Source organism: Lampetra fluviatilis, chromosome 23, assembly GCF_964198595.1.
Source record: "Lampetra fluviatilis chromosome 23, kcLamFluv1.1, whole genome shotgun sequence".
In the NCBI taxonomy this organism is placed as follows: domain Eukaryota; kingdom Metazoa; phylum Chordata; class Hyperoartia; order Petromyzontiformes; family Petromyzontidae; genus Lampetra; species Lampetra fluviatilis.
Window position 1 is genome coordinate 1,530,185 of NC_136297.1, and position 20,863 is coordinate 1,551,047.

Below are 20,863 nucleotides of genomic sequence, written 5' to 3' on the forward strand. Positions count from 1 at the left end.
AGAGAGGTAAACAGATCACCCAACACACAAATACAACACTGAACCATCATCACACTGAGCCCACATCGTCGCTACATCCCCCGTGGTGCTCCTTCCGCTGGACGCGTCCCCCCTCCTTGGGCTGCCATTCCATCGCCGCTCTCGTCCGTCGGTCGCAGCGGTGGCACTCGCGCCTCGCAGCTCGAAGCGCCTGGGTGAGATTCCCGACTCGATCGCCTCTCAGTTTGCACGCTCTCCCGCTTGGTGTGCGCGTGGGTTGACCTCCGCGTTCTCGCCTCAACAAATGAAATCCCAACGCTGTCATTGGGCAAAACGGTATCGCAAGTGCTGAAAATATCACCTGCGAATCACTCATCTGGGTAACACACATGCAGCCGCAGCAATATCGCTGCTGCCACGCCACTCGATGTGCATCCGTGACTCGCGCTTTGTGAGGAGCGGTGGCGCAATGGTTAGCGCAGTGCGCTAGGATCGAGGCAAAACCTTGAGTGCGATTCGAGGCCACGGCTAAGACGAGAGGCGAGTGAGGACTGGACCGGTTCTGACTACCCTCCCCCACCCACCGACATTTACCAACCCGCACTGACTGGCGTGGTGAAGTATGGTCAAACTACACCCACGACCGGCACGGCGTAGGAAGGCATTCAGCCAAGAATGTTTGGCAAAACGCTGCGCTTGATGACAGCATTTTTACACACACACAGCGCGGACATTCCAGGGACTACACCAGTCACCTGACTACCTGGTGTCTCACCCCGTGAGTCACTAAGTCAGCTGACTACCTGGTGTCTCATCCCGTGTGTCACTAAGTCACTTGACTACCTGGTGTCTCATCCCGTGAGTCACTAAGTCAGCTGACTACCTGGTGTCTCACCCCGTGTGTCACTAAGTCACCTGACTACCTGGTGTCTCACCCCGTGAGTCACTAAGTCACCTGACTACCTGGTGTCTCACCTTGTGACGTCACTAAGTCACCTGACTACCTGGTGTCTCACCCCGTGAGTGACTAAGTCACCTGATTACCTGGTGTCTCACCCCGTGTGTCACTAAGTCACCTGACTACCTGGTGTCTCACCCCGTGAGTCACTAAGTCGCCTGACCACCTGGTGTCTCACCCCGTGTGTCACTAAGTCACCTGACCACCTGGTGTCTAACCGCGTGTCGCCCCACGCAGCGCGCAGACCCAGCCACGTGGCGCTGATGGCGACCGCGGGGTCCAAGTGCGACTCGCGACGAGACGCAGGCGACGACGACGAGGAGGAGGAGGCGGTGGAGGAGGTGGAGGAGGTGGAGGGGGAGGAGTGGTCCAGCCACGATCGGCACCGCGCGTCGAGCCGTGAGGCGGACGAGGAGGAGGCGATCCCGCAGCGCCAGCAGGCGGCGCCCAAGCCGCGTGTGGAGAGCGAGCGTGAAGAGGAGAGCCCCAGCACCATCACCACCACCACCACCACCTTCAGCCCCACCACCATCACCACCAGCAGCAGCAGGAGCAGCAGCAGCAGGAGCAGCAGCAGGGGCTGGAGCAGGACGCGAGCGCGCAGCGACACGCCGAGCCTGGCCGAGCTCCGCTCCGCGCTCAAGCTGGACACGCAGACCGCCGGTAACACGACGACGACGACGCTGCTGCTGCTGTCCTGCTTGCTGCGCTGTCCTGCTTGCTGCGCTGTCCTGCTTGCTGCGCTGTCCTGCTTGCTGCGTTGTCCTGCTTGCTGGGCTGTCCGCGGTGTTCAGCTGCCCTCCCTGTCAGCCCTGTGCTGCTGCTGCTGTCTGACAGACAGCCCCGCCTCTCCGTGCGCTCCGTGCAGCGCGGGCGGTGATGGCGGTGATGGTGATGATGGGAGCGCCGCTAGCTCGTCGTGTCTGCCTGTGCCTCCGCGTGTGTGTGCAGACCTGTGTGTGTAGACTCGTGTGTGTGTGTGTGTGAAGACCCGCGTGTGTGTGCAGACCTGTGTGTGTGCAGACCTGTGTGTGTGTAGACCCGCGTGTGTGTGTAGACCCGTGTGTGTGTGCATCCTCCTGTGTGTGTGTAGACCTGTGTGTGTGTATATGTATGCGTCCATGTGCGTGTCTGTGCGGATCCTCCTGTGTGTGTGAATCCGCGTGTGTGTGAATCCGCGTGTGTGTGCAGACCTGTGTGTGTAGACCTGTGTGTGTGTGCATCCTCTTGTGTGTGTGTAGACCTGTGTGTGTCTATATGTATGTGTCCGTGTGCGTGTCTGTGCGGATCCTCCTGTGTGTGTGTATACCCGTGTGTGTGTGTATACCCGTGTGTGTATTCTCGCGTGTGTTGTTCGTAGTACCGTGTAGGATTCTCAATGGGGGTGCTCGTGTGCTGAACGCATGCACACTGCGGTGTTGCTGTTCTTGCTGTTGTTTACGTGAGTGCGGGTTATTGCGAATAACGGGATGCATCATGGGGTGGGGGTGGTGTCATTTCACGATTTCATTCGCGGGCCCATGCCAACCGCGCTGCCCGATGCCGTGCCCCACATGCCCTGACGTGGGTCGCTGTGTCGGGGAGTGCGCCCCAGTACGACCCTCGACCGGTTAACAATTATCTGTGCGCGTGTGGGGGGGGGGGGGTAACGATGGAAGAAAACCGATGCACACAGGGGGAGAGATACAAACTAACTGCCCAGGTGTCAACTATCTCGCCAGATATGCAGGAGATCAGGGGTTTGATCCCGACCCCGACGATAGCTGCTGTATATTTGGAGTTTACGATGTCGCTGTCTCTCTCCCGTCGATTTTCCCCTCCATTTCGTTGAGCTGTCATTCGCTTTTGAGAAAGAGCTACACAGCTCAGTCGGGGAAGGGGGCTTACCTGGTACAATATAAAACACAAATTGAGTTTCAGCTTCGTAATAAAACTCCAGGTAGAAATGCACCCGAGTTTTGAATCGAACCCAGCGCCTCCCCCCCCCTCTTGAAACTCGTGGAGAGGAACACTTGCTCCCTCTCTGCCACCCGTCACGGATGTGCTGGGTCGCAGATCCACTGCTGGATGAGGGCCTGCCCACGTCGGTCGTGGTGGTTATTTGACCATACTTCACCACGCTGGTCCGTGCGGGCCGGTGAAAGGTGGCTGTGCGCGTAGACGTCGTGGGGGAGGGAGGGGGCGCGCGGGGGGGTGGGGTACAGAAGTACGGTACAACAACGATTATAGCCGCCTCCAGCGACACGTGTTCTGTGCAAAGGTGGGGGGCGTCCTTCTAGCAGAGCGCCGTCCAGGCTCGGGAACCCAGGTTCGCTCCCGTGCTGTGGCGGGGCGATGGGGAGATGGGGGCCGCATAAAACTCACGGGCGTGAGACGCTTGAACACCATCGCTAAAGTCGGTGGTGAGTTTTGTTTGTTTGTTGTTGTTGTTGTTGTTTTCACGCGGACTAAAGTTGCGACGTGATTGTCAACGGGTTTTTTCGTCCGCGGGGAAAGAAATAGAAGCCGAGGCTGTACGAACTAGCCAACAATGCGAGGCGGTCGGGGGGGAGGGGGGGTACGCAGATCTTCAAACTAAAGCGGAAGTATTACATCTCACACAGGGTCGTCGAAGCGCGTGGACCCCCAAACCGCGGGGCCCGGGGCAGTCGTACCCCCTGATTCGCCACCGTACACGCGATGTCACAAACCCCAATGGTGTTTCAAATGAGTGCAGCAGCCCTCACACTGATTATGTCTTGCTGGCGAATGTGGTGCCATCCTCCACCCCCCCCCCTCTCCCTGCCTCTCTCTGAAAATGAGTGAAGAACACTGCTCTGAACGTGTAACGTGGATTCTAATTGTGGGAGGGGCAAGAAAAACCAGGAGGGCCCGGAGAGAAATCCACGCAACCGCTTCGGGTAGAGAGCGAGAGAGAGACGCAAAATCGAAATATACAGTAGGCATCAGGGTCGGGATCGAACCAACGGACCTGCCGCAACACCAGACGAGCTCGCCTGATCCCTGATCATCCCCACTGATACTTTGCCAATTCCCCACCTTTAACTGAATGTTTCCTGCGCGTATAGTGGAGAAACCATTGGCCGTGCCGTGCGCACGTACGTACGTGTGTATGTTGCAGGTGTGTAAGTTCCATGTATGTACGTTGAACTTCTGTCGCAGCGTGTGGAACCAAGCGCGCTAATCGTTGGCGTCGTTCAGATCCCATTCCACCGCCCTCTGATACTGGGGACGTTTTGAAAATTCTCGATGTGGGTCTCACGCGACTCGTGCCAATTTCGCGTCGTTTGCTATTCTGCCTCCACACCCCAACTCCCAACTCCATCTCTCTGCTTCACACCCACCGCCGCCTCTCGTTCGCTCACCGTGCATCTCCCACGGAGAGCCACGCGAGTTGTCTGGAGTGAAACATTGGGAGATGCGCATCCGGATGAGAGAGGGGGCGGGGGATGTCTGCAACTCACACCGAGGTTTGGGAAATTGAGTCCCGGTGATAATTGGAGTGGCAGGGTGGTGACGTGGTGGTGAGAATCGCACCGCACACAGGCGACAAGGGCCTGGGTTCGATTCCTGACGCAGCCATATATCTTGGGTGGAGTTTGTATTTTCTCCCCTTATTCTGTATGGGTTTTTTTCCGGGTTCTCCTGTTTCCAGCCATAGCTAAACAAAACAATACGAGGTCATTGGTATAGGCCAGACCTGCAAATTACTCCGTTGCAATAAGGAGCCTGGTTCGGTTCAGGAGGCCTCAGGTATTTTGCTTTAATCACTGAAGTCGCACGCAATTATCCGAGTGAATACGCGCAGAGACGACGGCGTTGAGGCTGCGTGGCTGCGTTGTGTTGCGTTGCCCACCGCCAGCGTGAGCATTGAACGCGTCCGTAGCCCCGCGCCTGGCCCTGCTTGGCCCCGAGCAAGATTCAGACGCCTTGTGAGGCCAACTTAGCACGGTTGGGTTCAGGCAAACAAAGCGCCAGCAGAAAAACCACCCGTACCGTGAGGGTCTGGTACTAGCACGGCTCGGATGTGCCAGTGGAAAAGGAACTTGATAGGCATTGTTTAACTGTGCAGAGAAGGTGGACTTCCTACATGCCTATATGAGCACGCGATTTTGGCAAGATGGATTTATTTTCCCTGATCCGGTTGAGTGAACACTGAGAAACGCCGCCCGCTCGATTTGAAAACAAAAACAGTTATCCAAAATAATTCGACACGCTTGACCGAGCCACACTCGCCAGCCGGCCCCACGTGGTCCCAGCGCCAGAGCGAGCAGCTGGCAATATGAAGGGCACCGCGGTGGCTAGGAGATGTTCACGACCTCGCCTGGTATACAGGAAGGTTCGTGGGTTCGATCCCAGCCCTGACGCCTGCTGCTGTATATTTGGAGTTTGCGGTGTCTCTCTCTCTCTCATCATCATCACGGTGGCTAGGAGATGTTGACTACCTCGCCTGGTATACAAGAAGGTCGTGGGTTCGATCCCGGCCCTGACGCCTGCTGCTGTATATTTGGAGTTTGCGGTGTCTCTCTCTCATCATCATCACGGTGGCTAGGAGATGTTGACTACCTCGCCTGGTATACAAGAAGGTTCGTGGGTTCGATCCCGGCCCTGACGCCTGCTGTTGTATATTTGGAGTTTGCGGTGTCTCTCTGTCTCTCTCCCCGTGGTCGTGTGGATTTTTCTACGCGTCTTCCGGGTTTTCCCTCCACATTTAGAATCAACATCACACGATGATGACGATGATGAGCCACTTCGGTGAGCTATCATTTATGGCCAGGTCCTTCTGAAAAAAAAGCTACACAACTCAGTGGGTCTTACCTGGTAAAATATAGTTTCGTTTTTAGGTCACGAGTTCAACTTCCTAGTTCGGGGGGGGGGGGTTAACTCAGCCCATCATCCCTCCGGGGTCGATAAAACGAGTACCACTCTGTGGGGAAATCAACGATGGTTGCCCTTTGAATATACTCTTGTCCTCGCCATAAGAATGTGGAATTCCCACCACTGCCTCTGCAGAGCTGTACACAGCTGAGCACCCACAATGCCAGCAAGGGCATCACTTTGACTCTACGTTACCTGAAACCCTCCTACGCAAAAGCCCCAGAAGCCCTCTATTTTGTCCCGAGTCCCATCGGCGGAGTGCGACATCGCTTCCCACGTCTCCGGCAGCAATCCGACGAGTGTCACCAATCGGCGTCGCGCTCCCTACTCAGGGATTTATGAGTCGGCGTCACGCGCCCTCCTCCTGTGGGGCCGCGCAAAGTGGGTCACGCAAACGGAGCGGATGAATCTGAGGCTATTCAGATTGGGCCAGAACTGATGGGTATTGCCAGGTGGAACAGGAATATTCCAGGAAGGTGCAGTTATTGCTGTGGGGAGATGTTGGCTACCTCGGCTGGTATACAGGATGTCGTGGGTTCGATCCCACGACATCCTGTGTTTGTGTCTCTCTCTCCATGGTCGTGTGGATTTTTCTGCGGGTCCCCCAGTAAATTTCCACGTGACAAGCCACTTCGTTGAGCTATCATTTGTGATAGTCGGGTCGCTTCTGAAAAATAACTTTCTAGCTCAGTGGGGCCTTACCTGTTCAAATAATAAATAGAACGTTGTCCGTGGGCATTCGCAGCGAAGCTCGTGACCATTTCACGCCACGAAGACATATAACTACAGACCCATAACTACAAACCTATAACTACAGAACTATAACTACAAACCTATAACTACAGACCCATAACTCTCGACTTGGCTGGGTCTCCTCTGAGGCCTCTCAACTTGGAATTATTCCTCGAGTGCAGTGGCGCGGCCGCCAGTGGAGCCCCAAGGGGTGGAGTCGCCGGTCCCCTACTCCGGGCGAACCGGGGGTCATCGGCAGGTTCGTTCACATCGGGGTGCCCTGGGAGAAGGCGGTCACCCCCTACACAAAGACAAAGATCCCCCGTATAGCCTTAACAGACTGCTGGGGCAAGTGCTGTTAGCGAATAGAACCTTTGAAGGTCGGCACGGCACACGTGGGGGTGGGTGATCAACACCACGCCCGGCCGCCTATGTCTCCTCGGTGGCGATGTTTACACACCGCACCAGGTTCTCATTTGAGGCCGAGTCAACCTATGGGAGGCCCAGGACTGGTTCAGATAACTCGTCACTGGTTTTGTCTGTGAACGGGAATCGAACTCGGGTCGTCGGGTTTGTAGCGCAGCGTGGTGCTAACCGTTGCTCCACCACTCCCCGACACCCACACTTCGCTCTCGTCTCTCCACAGGTTTTCAGTTTTCAGGTTCATTGATTAGGTATAACCCTGTGAGCCATGCGGCTCTTGACTCGGGTGCAACCGCAACAAACAAAAACATGAAGAAGAAACATCTTAAAGTGACTACACGCAACAGAAAAAAATATTGGAAAAAACAGCAAAGTCTTCCAGAAAAAACACCGCATTTCAACGCTGTGTGCAAAAATCCCAGTGGGATGCAAGTCAAACAATAACAACCATAAGACAATGTAGATTAAAGTTATCAGGCCAACTCTATACTACAACAAACAAACATGGCCAGACCAAACCGTCCTCAAAATCACCAAAATAAAGCCACAAAAACAATGCAACAGTGATCATAGGAACTGTGATTCAAATCCAACAACAAACGACATACATAACATGTACGACCAAACCCCGCAGCCATAGCTGGCTGCATGAGTCACTCCATAACAGCAGGTTTCTAGAACTCGCTCCAAACGCCTGTGTCCAGCCAGCAGTAATCAGAACACGTGTGAATCTGCTCGCGTGTCAAGGCCAGTGTGGAAGAGTAGGCCAAATACTCTCCAGAGGGCGGCTCCCTGCTGGAGCTCCCTCGATCGGGGGCTTTCGCGACCAATCATATTTCGGTAAACTATGAAAAACAGGAAGAGGTTTAACTCTTTTCTGGAAACAAAACAGCTGTGTTGAGATCCATATTAGAGGTCTTTTTGGGGGGGGGGGTTAGATCGCGTAAATATAAATGTGTCGTGAAACCCGCCACCACCCGACACAGCCAATTAGTAAGGTTTGTCACGTGAAAAAAACGTGTCGATTCGTTACTAATTCAGCACACACCGGTTGTGTGTTGGAGAGTGAACCCACCACAACATTTACAATTCGAGTAGCGTGACGTTTCGCCAGTAATTACAACAACAAAAGCAGCATCATCATCGGCCGGACAGCCGCAGAATCGTGGAGAAATCCTCCTCCTGCTGCTTCGGTCTTAAATAGAGGCCCCTTCCGCCAGTAATTGCAGGGCCGCACCTTTAACTTTGCGTTTGCCCTCCCAGATGGCCATCCAATGAACTTAATGAGCCACAGTTGTCGTCCACTTAACGTGGCTTCTCTCAACGAGTACCGCCTGCTCTCTGGACAACTCGATTGTGCGGATTATGATCAGATGTCTCCAGAACGCCCCTCCATTCATCTCACGGAGATGTTTCCAGTGATGCTCCCAGCAAGCACGCTTGCGTGTCTGCGGCGTGTGCTCGCTTGCGTGTGTGTCAGTGACGATTATCTGAACCGGTCCTGGGCCTCCCCTAGGTCGCCTCAGTCTAAAATGAGTACCTGGGGCGGTGCGCAAACATCGCGCCACCGGGGAGACAGAGGCGGCACGGGCGTGGTGCTGGCCACCCACCCCCTCGCGTGCCGTGCCGGCCTTCGTAGGCGCTGCTCGCTCGCGGCACTTGCCCCAACACTCCGGTAGGGCTACACGGGGGATCTTTGTCTTTGTGATGTGGGTCACGCGCCGCGGACGGCGGCTGTTGTCGAGACAGGAGCGGCGGCTGGGGGCTGCGATGCGCGCGCGTGTTTGTCTTTGCGCCTCCATCTCAAAAGTGACACCGGCGCGTCAATTAATTACCACACCCCCCACACACCCCCCAGCCCCCCACACACCTCCAGCTCCCCACACACACACCCAGCCCCCCCTCCCACACACCCCCCCCCACACACCCCCAGCCCCCCACACACACCCCCAGCCCCCCACACACCCCCACCACACACCCCAAGCCCCCCACACACCCCCAGCCCCCCACACCCCCCCAGCCCCCCACACACCCCCAGCTCCCACACACCCCCAGCCCCCCACACCCCCCCCCAGCCCCCCACATTGCTCCGTGCGGGGCAGCGCTGTGGCGGCCACGCCCCCCCCGCGTGAGTTGCCCCGGACTCGGGAGGGGGGGGGTCACGTGGGGGGGGGGGGTCTCACGTGGAGGTAGCCGCTCGTTCGTGTCGCGTGTTCTGGCAAACTACAACTGTTGGTCACGATGATGATGATGATACTAGCAGTAGTGATAATAATACAGGCACGTGGAGAGACACACACTGAGAGACGGACACGGGGAGAGACACGGGGACAGATGAGACGCTGGGTTCAAACACAATACTGCAGGCCACAGTAACACACTCCCGCTCACTCATCCACTCACTCATCCACTCACTCACTTACCCACCCGCTCACCCATTCATTCACTTACCTACCCACTCACTCGCTCACTTACCCACCTGCTCACCCACTCGCTCATTCACTCACTCACCCACCCATTCATCCACTCACTCACCCACTCACTCACTCGCCCTCTCACTCATCACCCGCTCACCCACTCACTTACCCACCCGCTTACTCACTCGCTCATTTGCTCACTCGCTCATTCACTCACTGGCTCACTCACTCGCTCATTCACTCTCCCACTCACCCACCCACTCACCACACTGCTTCTTCCCTCGTACCGCTCTACTTAGCAATCCATTTCCACCGTCTCCTCGCTCGATTCAAGACAAGTCTCAAATCGTGGCTCGTACACCTTCAATGGTGCTGTTTGTTGCTGGCCGCTTGGTGCTTTGGGGCTTTTGCTCGGCAACCGTGATGGAATAAAATAATAATTGGGCTTCTTGTTTTAGGTTTGAGGAGTGAATTCGGGCTTCGTCTGAAAACACAACGCGTTCAGATGATTTAAGAAGTGGCTATTTACCCCAGAGGCAGACATGTCGCACATTCAGATTCTAGAGGGAAAACCGCTGATGCTCTCCATAATCGTTTTTTTTGGGGCTTAGACCGCGTAAATATAAATGTGTCGTTAAACCCGCCACCACCCGACACGGCCAATTAGTAAGGTTTGTCACGTAAACAAAATGTGCCAATTCCTTGTTAGTTCAGCATACCGGTTGTATGTTGGAGATTAAAACCCTCTACAACATTTACAATTCGAGTACGGTGACGTTTCGCTCGTAATTAGAACAACAACAACAACCAGCATCATCAGGCGACAGTCAGAGTGGTGGAGACATCCCCCTCCTCCTCCTGCTGCGAGGTAAGTGTGATGACGTCACCCGTGAGCCAATCAGGAGCCTGGACCAGGAGAGGGTGGTATTCATATTAATTACAATGGGTATCTTTTATTTAGTTTAACACGTAGGATTTCGCGACCAATATTATCTTCTTCTTCTCTTCTATATATATAAAAGGCAAATTTGTGATTATGTGTGTCTGTTCAAATTTTTTTGCGTACTTCTCGACATGCAACAAACTTGAAATGTGCCATGTGGGTACTTTCCAGACTGTACACCATGCAAAAATTATAAAAAGATATACTTTGGTATTTTTTGGGGGGGGGGGGGGGGGAGCTCAATAATGCATATATTTTTTGCACGGCAAGTGAGCTGTGACGTCACATCTGTCATGTGACCCGCGCATGTGGAAGCGTCACGCATTGTAGTGTCGCGGTTCGCGCGCTGCGCTACGAACCCGGCGACCCGAGTTCGATTCCCCCTCACGGCCACCACCGGTGACGATTATTTGAACCGGTCATGGGCCTATCCTAGGTCGACTCAGCCTCAAACGAGTAACTGCTGTGGTGTGTGAACATCGCCACTGGGGACACAAAGGCGGCCGGGCGTGATGAATCCAAGTCCCGAGCGAAGCTGGGTAGTTAAGCTAGTTAGTAATAAATCGGCATTTTGCGACCCCCACTGCCGCTGTGTAGCATATTATGACGTGCCAGGGACTCTATGAGATGATAGCTCAATAGTCTGAGTCCATAATTGGCAATAAGTAACGGCAAAGCGGTTATAAGTGACTCACAGAATTGTGCGCAGTTGCGTATACAGCACACGACTTCTCTGAAGGCATCAACACCTTCAGCGAGCGCGATGCCGATCACACAACGCGGTTCGAATTCGACCCTCGATCGATGGCTGCGCCATCGCCGCACACGCGTCGAATAAAAAGCAAGTGACACGTCATTACTTACTAACAACTCCTTACTAACAACTCCTTACTTACTAACAACTCCTTACTCACTAACAACTCCTTATTAACTAACAACTCCTCTATCATGTTTCATTTCTGGAGGGGTTGCCCCCCTCCTACCTGATAATCTTGGCTCCGCCATTGGGGCTGCGCGCTCCGTGGAATGAAACCAAAATGCGAAGCACCGCAAGCTGCCCGCGTGCGTGCGTGGAGAATCGTGGGACGATGCTGGCAGAGAGGAGCGTGTGGGCCAGAGGGCGCTGTGGCGCCTTACAGCGAGTCCGTGAGATATGGATGGGGATCGTGCAGCATGGGATGAAGTGGTTACAAGTTTGAGCATTGAATCTAAGATGGGATGAAGTGGTTACGGGGTTGAGCATGGGTCACGGCCTGGGATTCGAGCGTGGGGTCGAGCGTAGGGTGCAGCGTGGGTTCGAGGTGTCGCGCGAGTTGGAGCACTGTGACTCGGCACTGTGATTCGGCACCGTAATTCGGCACGGCGTCGAGCGTGGAATAGGCCTCGCCGCTAGTTCTGTCGATTCCTCTTCCGCAACTCGTCGTGCGGGCAACCCCCGCGCCCAGGGGCAGCGTCGGTGTGGGCGCGACCGTGACTCACGCCACGGCCTCCACACTCCGGGGGGGGGGGGGGGTGACTCGTCCCTCGTCTATCGCGCCACGGCGCCTGCTGACGAGCCCCGGGGGGCCCTGAGGACGACGCGGCCCTCCGCGTTCGCGGCCGGGGCCCCTGCGCCTCAACGCCGCCGTCCTCCCTCGCCAATCGCGGCTCGTTGATCCGCACCTGGCAGGGCCAGCGATATGAAATTACCGCGCAATATCTCTAGAGCCCGTAGTTTTGGTTTTCTTTTTCTTTCTCCTCTATCTCTCTCTTTCAATTACTCGCGCACCTCGTTTATTATTATTATCTTGTCGTCATGTTTATTTCTCCGCGACAATTATTAGCATCGACGCCATCAGGGTGGCTCAGTGCCGTGGCAAGCAGCTGCCGCGATCGCCACTCACATCGTCGTCAACGTCGTCGTCGGCCATGGTCAATCCACTGCTGGATGAAGGCCTCGCGACCCTGCGATGGTATCACAATGCAACTTCTCTGCTGCACGAGAGCTGATTTGACGGCACGATTTCTAAAGGAGGCGACGGTCTCTGTTCGCACGTGTTTGTCCTTGGGCTGACGTTCGTCTCGGCCGTCCGGGTCATTGTCTCTCGCAAATTAAACAATGTTCGAACGTGAAACTTTTTTTGTTGTTGTTGTAAACAATTTAAAATGAATAGATACCAAGAAAAAACAACGCCGCACCTCAATATCATCTCTGGGCTGCAAAGAAGGCGACGTCGGCGTGACGCGCAGCGCAGGTTGCGAGGCAGGGGGAGACACTGGTGAGCGATTCTAGCTGAAAGGCCACAGGCGTGTGTGTGTGTGCGTGTGTACGTGTGTGTGCGTGTGTGTGTACGTGTGTGTGTACGTGTGTGTGGGGAGCGGTAGTGTAGTGGTTAGCGCTACGCTGCGCTACGACCCCCCGCGACACGAGTTCGATTCCCGCTCACGGCCATCACCGGTGACGATTATCATAACCGGTCCTGGGCCTCCCCTAGGTCGACTCAGACTCCAATAAGTACCTGGTGCGGTGTGTAGTAAACATCGCCACTGGAGAGACAAAGGCGGTCGGGCGTGCCGTGCCGGCCTTCATAAGTGCTCACGAACAGCACTTGCCCCAACAGTGTGTCAAGGCCACGGGGGATCTTTGTCTTTGTTGTTGTATCTGCCCTTCTCCTAGAGGGCGGCAATAATCAGATTTTGTGTCTCACTGGTACAGGCTCCAGTTTAATGGCGTGGGGAGCGGTGGTGCCGTGCTTAGCGCACTGTGAGTTCGATTTTCGCTCACGGCCAACATCAGTGGTGAATATCTAAATCGTTCCTGGGTCTCCCCAAGGTTGACTCAGACTAAACATCAGCACTGGGAAGAGAAAAGTGACCGGGCGTGATGCTGGTCACCACCCACAGCCTCGTCTGCCGTGGCGGCCTTAATAGGTGCTCGCTAACAGCACTTGCCCCAAAAGTCTGTTCAAGGCTATTTGGGCGATCTTTGCGTTGGGGTTTATATCTTTCCTCCTGCGAGAGGGTGACAACAATCAGATGGAGCGTCTTACTGGGTTCATCTTAGTGGTGTGAGAACGTTGGGGAAATTGTCAGCTGAGAAACTGACGAATTAAATCACCATCATGATCAAGTCGCCAGTACTTTGGCATTCGCTCTATCATTCTTATAGCGCAAGGTCGTACTAAGGAAGCCGCCGCGTTTCACAGACACCGCCTGCAGTAGTTGCGTGGTGTGTGCACGTACGGTGAACGTTGCCGACCGCGCTAATCGGAGGTGCGAACTTGCTGCGTAAAAAGAAACCCCAGATGAGGATGTTTTGTGGGCTTAGTTTCGAATTTGGGGTCATGAAGTCGGCACAAAACGGCGTAACTCTTTTTGAATGTCATGAAAGCATCTGTGGCCACGTGGTATTTTACGGCTTATACACCGGAAGTTTACGAGGGCGGCCTGACGGGTTTGAACCGCGCTGACCTCTGCAACGCGCCTCAATGCTGGGGCGTGTCACCCCCCCCCCCCCCATGTACCGATTCCGCTCTCGCGCGAGATGGGAGCAGGAGCAGTAAAACGATCAGGAGCTCACTGCCATTGCTCGCCACAGCGAGACAGCTACGACACACACACACAGAGCGAGAGTTTATGTTTGTGTCGTTTTGCTGTTGCTCCTCCTCCTCCGTCGTAAGGGCGCAGACGACAGCGGTGTTTCCTCTCTGCCGTCCGTAGGTCCTGAGCTTACGGGGAGGGGAATGCCATGGGCAGCTACCGGCGCGCTGAGGCTGGTAGCGCGTTCGCCGTTTGTTAGAATCTGGGTCGGCACCCAGCGAGATGCTGGGTCAGAGCCCCGAGGTGAAAGAGACTTTTGACTTTTAAACAACTTTTATTGCCGCCAGCAGCAAAAGCACTGGAGGCGATTTTAATATGAAATACACAAAGTCACCAGCAAACAATAGAAAATCAACGCTACAAATCGACGCGCTGTGGCGCTGAAAGCACCGCGCACAACACAAAAGAAAAGTCACGTGGTGGTGGTGGTCATCGCGCACGCCACGGTGACGAGCGAGCGCTTCAGAAGGTGAACACGAGGGTGCCGTCCACGCTGGTGCAGAGAGGGGCTTGTCCGGAGATCAAGACAGAGCGAGCGAGCGAGTGCCGCTGCCGCATGTCTCCTCCTGCGTCCCACGAGCCTCAGTGACCACGCACGCACAATGGCCCTCACGCGACGGTCGACCGCGTGCGCGCGCTGTCGACCAGCGGAGGATGGGAGGCAGGGAGGGGGGTGCCTTGATCCAGCAGTGGATAGAGTGTGGCTGACGGTGACGACGACGATGATGACGATGCTGTTTACAAATGAGGTCACGGCTAAGGCAGTGCCGGATTAAGCTAGTGCGGGGCCTGTGGCATATGATGTTATGAAGGGGCCCTAAATTTAACAACAACAAAAAACACCTAAATATGAAAAAAAAATGACATAGTAAAGTCATTGCATGTTTTCATTCGCTATACAGCCAGATAATACGAGCGATGGGGCACGCGGTCCAAGACACTCTGACATTTGCCGCCTTCACATGGCAGTCAAACCGATACCTTAATATTGACTATAATCACCCAGGAATGTCTGTCCTGAACGCTCGTGACGTCACTCCACATCGACCAGCCCCCCCTCATTAATATTCATGAGCAGGTGACGTCCTCCAAATGGACAACCCCCACCCCTCCTCAATAATCATGAGCGGGTGACGTCACTCAATATGGAGTACTCCCCCCCCCTCACTAATAATGTGCAAATGACGTCACTCCACATTGAACAGCCCCCCTCATTAAGAATCATGAACAGGTTACATCCTCCACATGGACCCCCGCCCCCCATTATTACTAGCTACTATAATGAGCCAAGAATGTTTGTGTGCAACGCGCGTGACGTCACTCCACGTCGACCAGCCCCCCTCTTAATATTCATGAACAGGTTACATCCTCCACATGGACCCCCGCCCCTCATTAATAATCATGAGCAGGTGACGTCACTCTACATCGAACAGCCCCCCTCAATAATCATTATAAGGTGACGTCCTCCAAATGGCCACCCCCCCCCTCCTCCATTCATAATAATTAGCGGGTGACGTTACTCCACATGGGGGGGGGCGAGGCGCCTCCTCCCCCCTCCTCGGCGTCAACTCACAACCCTCACTGCAAAGGCAGAACCCTCACGTCACGTGATCTCCGTCACGCTGTTGAGACATCGATGTAAAAAGGACGTCATGATGAACAAGAGATTATAACCTTTAAATGAAATAAGTCTGTGTCACCGCGCCCTTACAAATTGCCAACGAATGGATGCAGTGAATATCACGTCGCGGTCTGCTCTTCGCTTGCAACTTTCAGATTTACTGCAATACACCCATCCTTGGACGGGCAAAAGGCGAGTTATCTATATTTAACCAACTTAAATATAAATAAATACAAACTTTATTGTGCTTTGTTCTGTAATAATCGCCGATTAGGCTGAGACCATCAACTCTAAACTAAAACTGAAGACTAAACAAATGTATTTTTAATTTTACCGTGTAAGGCCAACGAAGCTACGGAGCTCTTTTTCAGAAGCGGCCTGGCCACAAAGTATAGCTCTACGAGTCTACGTAGTGGCTTATCATGCGGAAATGTATAGCAGCCAAATGCTCTAAAAGCATGTTTCTAGATGTGAACGGAAAATACGGAGGACCGCGAGAAAAATCCACGCGACCATATACACAGCAGGCATCAGGGTTGGCATCGAACCCACGACATTATGCATACCAGGCGAGGTAGTTAACATCTCGTGAACGTGGCGCCCCTCGCGATGAAACCGAGAATCAGGTTTCATCCTGGACTGGAACCCCGAGTCACCCGACCTCATAAGCCATCCCGCGAATGTGTCCCCTTGCCACTGCTGCCAATCTGGAGCCATGGCACCATCCCTTCCATCGGGCACGACCTCCCCACATCTCCGACTCTACCGTTTGCTTTCGTCTTCGCGCGCTTTCCTCGTGACCGCGCGTGGACACCGCTATCGCTCGGCGCGTCCACGGGCCGCGTGTCGCCGCGCGTGCTTTTGTTACGAGGGCTTTGTCCGGGACAAGGACTCGGCCCAGTGTGGGGACGGAGAGTCGAGAGGGCACTTGAATCCCCGTCGCTGGAGGCGATGCGTGAGAAAGCTCACGCGGTGCGCTCGTGCCGTGCCACTGCCGGCTGACCCTTGCCGTGGTTGGGTTCGTCACTCGTCGTTTGGTTAATCGCTTGTCATTCGGTTCAAATCAGTTGCCCTTTGGTTCTTGCGGTTTGTCCTCTCTGAAAGGGCGCCACGGTGGCGAGATGTTATTTCCCTCGCCTGGTGTGCAAGAGGTCGTGGGTTCGGTCCGCTGTATATTTGGAGTTTGCGTGGATTGTTTTCTCCGGGTCCTCCGGTTTATCCCCTCCACATTTAGGAACATGGTTTTAGAGCATTTGGCTGATATACATTTCCACATGATGAGCCACCTTGTTGAGCTATCATTCTGAAAAAGGGCTCTGTAGCTTAGTTGGCCTTACACGGTAAAATAAAAAATACATTTGTTTAGTCTTTAGTTTATAGTTGATGGTCTCAGCCTAATCGGCGATTATTACAGATATAGAGCTCAGTAGGCCTTATCCGGTGAAATTGGCTAACACGCACACACCCAGCCAACACACACACGCACAGCCAACACGCACAGCCAACACGCACAGCCAACACGCACAGCCAACACGCACAGCCAACACGCACAGCCAACACGCACAGCCAACACGCACAGCCAACACGCACAGCCAACACGCACAGCCAACACGCACAGCCAACACGCACAGCCAACACGCACACACAGCCAACACGCACACACAGCCAACACGCACACACAGCCAACACGCACACACAGCCAACACGCACACACAGCCAACACGCACACACAGCCAACACGCACACACAGCCAACACGCACACACAGCCAACACGCACACACAGCCAACACGCACACACAGCCAACACGCACACACAGCCAACACGCACACACAGCCAACACGCACACACAGCCAACACGCACACACAGCACGCACACACAGCCAACACGCACACACATATACATCCAGCTAATAAGGAGAAAGATCCCCCGTATAGTCTTAACAGACTGTTGGGGCAAGTCCTGTTAATGAGCACCGATGAAGACTGACACAGCACACGAGGGGGTGGGTGGTCGGCACCACTCCCGGCCGCCTTTTTCTCTCCAGTAGCGATGTTTACACACCGCACCAGGTACTCATTTGAGGCTGAGTCGACCTTAGGGGAGGCCCAGGACCGATTCAGTGAATCGTCACTCGGTGTTGGTAGCCGTGAGCGGGAATCGAACTCGGGTCACCGGGTTCGTAGCGCAGCGCGCTAACCGCTACACTACCGCTCCCCCCCACACACGCGCGGCGGCGATGATGATGATGCTGGTGAGCGGTTTAAGAGTGGGGGGATGTTCCGGACTCAGCGAACGGACAGGAGAACAACAGCCCAGGGACATCGGAGCTCTGGCGCAGCGCTGCGTGGCTCGATCCCGACGTCCCCGTGCCACCTCGGGCACTGCCCGCCGGCCGACAAGGTCAAACGACGGGCGAGCACATTGGGCACCATTTACCGATGCTCCTCCGTCTAACAATGTAAAATATCTACATCCGTTGAGATGAATTAACTCTTTCTGCGCGTTTAGAGAGAGAGAGAGAAATAATCCGCACCCACGATCAGCACGGTTGGTGACGTACGGTGCGGAAGAAGTCCAACACGCATTCAAAATAACACCCGTGCAACCATCGTCACACAGGCCTCTGTTCATTTTGTTTTTTATGATGATGAATGAACGCCTGCCCACAACGTGCCGATTGCGGAGGATGTTTTTAACCATACTTCACCACGCCGGTCACTCCGGGTTGATGAAGCGGTGCCCGGACCGGTTCGGGTGTCGTCAGCCGTGCCAGGGAATCAAACTCAGGTCGTCGCGTTCATCGCGCGGTGCGCTAACCAATGCGCCACCGCTCTCGCAGAGCGTATCGACCGTGGGTCGTGTTAAACGCAGGGATTTGCACTTTGACTGTAAGGACACAGTGACGTCATCCGCAGACAGATGATGATGATGATGTCACGGGGTCTTCGCCATCCACTTTCGCGAGGACTCGGGCACTTTGGTAATTGCACAATTGACTTGCCGGGCGGCTGTGAAAAGAATTGAGCCACTCTGTGCCAAGTGGCTTCGTTGCGAGGGGGCAGTCGCCGCTGGACAACTCAGCTGCTGAGTGTTGCAGATGACGACTGCGCCACCACCGCCCCTCCCACGCACTTAAGCTACTTGAGTTAACATCTCACCAGGGACGGCTAGGAGATGTTAACTACCTCGCCTGGTATACAGGAGGGTCGTGGGTTCGATCCCGAACGCTGACACCTGCTGTATATTTGGAATTTGCGGTGTCTCTCTCATAAACATCACGGTAGCTAGGAGATGTTAACTATCTCGCCTGGTATACAGGAGGGTCGTGGGTTCGATCCTAACCCTGACACCTGCTGTATATTTGGAATTTGCGGTGTCTCTCTCGTAAGCATCACGGTGGCTTGGAAATGTTAACTACCTCGCCTGGTGTACAGGTCATGGGTTCGATCCTAACCCTGACACCTGCTGTATATTTGAAATTTGCGATGTTTTTCTCTCAATCATCACGGTGGCTAGGAGATGTTAACTACCTCGCCTGGTATACAGGAGGGTCGTCGGATCGCTCCCGACGCTGACGGCTGCTGATGTATATTTGGCGTTTGCGTGTCCCCCTCTCTCTCCCCGTGGTGGTCGCGTGGATTTTTCGCCCGGGCTCCTGCGGTTTCTCCCTCCATGTTGAAAATCAACATCACGCTTTGGGAGTATTTGGCTGCTTGCTGTACATTTCCACGCGCTGAGCCACTTCGCTGGGCCATCATTTGTGATCGCCAGGTCGCTCCTGCGGAAGAGCTACACAGTGGGCCCTTACCTGGTCAAATAGAAATGAAAAAGTTTCGTTCCTAGTTTACACCAGCGGCGCCACGACATCACGCGCCGTGGCGTCATCTCGTTGCGTGGCTTGAAACGTCACGCCGACACCGCTAATTGAACACCTCCCAAGAGAAAAGACAAAGATCCCCCGTGCAGCCTTAACAGACTGTTGGGGCAAGTGCTGTTAGCGAGTAGCACCTGTGAATGCGGGCACGGCACACGAGGGGGTGGGTGGCCAGCACCACGCCCGGCTGCCTTTGTCTCCCCAGCGGCGATATTTACACACCGCACCAGGTACTCATTTGAGGATGAGTCGACCTAGAGGATGCCCAGGACGGGTTCAGATAATCGTCACCGCTGTTAGCCGTGAGCGGGAATGGAACTCGGGCCCGCTGGGTTCGTAGCGCTGCTTAGCGCTAAGCGCTGCACCACCGCTCCCCCAGACGCGCGCACAGACACATACATGTGTGACTGTGTGTTCACACACACACAGACACACGTGTACTCCTTGGGAGGTGTTCACACACACAGACCGACACGTGTGTGTCGGTCTGTGTGAACACACACACACACAGACACACGTGTGTGTGTGTTGACACACGTGTGTCTGTGTGTGTGTGTCTGTGTGTGTGTGTGCTGGGAGCGTCATCGCGAACGGGCGGTGGCCCCGCGTCACCCCGTGCGAAGCGCGTGCGGCCATGTGGGCGAGCCCCGCCTCAAACCTGCAGCACGCGGGCTGCTTGTAGCTGCTGCTGCTGCTTAGTGGTGCTGCTGGTGGTGGTGCATCTACCGGTCATCTCAGTCAGCCAACCCATGGCACCTGCTGGGTCTATCCCGAGACCTCCTCCTGTCAGCAGCGAGGCCTTTGACACTTCACGTGGCAGCCTCAAAATGCACCTGGCCTGGCACAGACGCCGTTGTGACGTCACCGTCACTTGGTGGCGAATGGCCTGGTGATTGTTATTGCGTATGTGGGCTGTGTGTGTGTGGGCTGTGTGTGTGTGTGTTGGGCTGTGTGTGTGTTGGGCTATGTGTGTATGTGAGCTGTGTGTGTGTGGGCTGTGTGTGTGAGCTGTGTGTGTGGGCTGTGTGTGTGTGGGCTGTGTGTGTGTGGGCTGTGTGTGTGTGGGCTGTGTGTGTGTGGGCTGTGTGTGTGAGCTGTGTGTGCTGTGTGTGTGTGGGCTGTGTGTGTGTGGGCTGTGTGTGTGTGTGGGCTGTGTGTGTGTGGGCTGTGTGTGTGTGTGCTGTGTGTGTGTGTGTGGGCTGTGTGTGTGTGCTGTGTGTGTGTGTGCTGCGCTGTAAAATAAGATCGACAGGGTCATCAATATCGCGCTCGGTGGCGAGAGCAACCGCCGCCATCCGCCGGAGCGCTCCGTGGCAATCGTTTTAGAGAGAGGGGGGGGGGGCGGGTTGAGAGAGCGGGGGGAGGGGGGACGAAGGGCAGGGAAGGCCAGGGAGGGGCCGGGAGAGGAGGGAAGGCCAAGGAGGGGCCGGGAGAGGAGGGAAGGGCAAGGGAAGGG

The 20,863-nt window shown here is 55.0% G+C and overlaps 1 protein-coding gene across 1 annotated transcript in view; it reads left to right on the forward strand.

Moving 5' to 3' along the window:
* The window catches only part of LOC144940601 (phosphatase and actin regulator 1-like), a 98,053-nt gene that overhangs the window by 1,153 nt on the left and 76,037 nt on the right, over window positions 1-20,863 (forward strand). Inside the window, exon 3 of the mRNA XM_078866834.1 lies at window positions 1,175-1,600. Coding sequence (XP_078722960.1) covers window positions 1,175-1,600 — 426 coding nt within the window. The remainder of the gene's footprint in view (window positions 1-1,174; window positions 1,601-20,863) is intronic.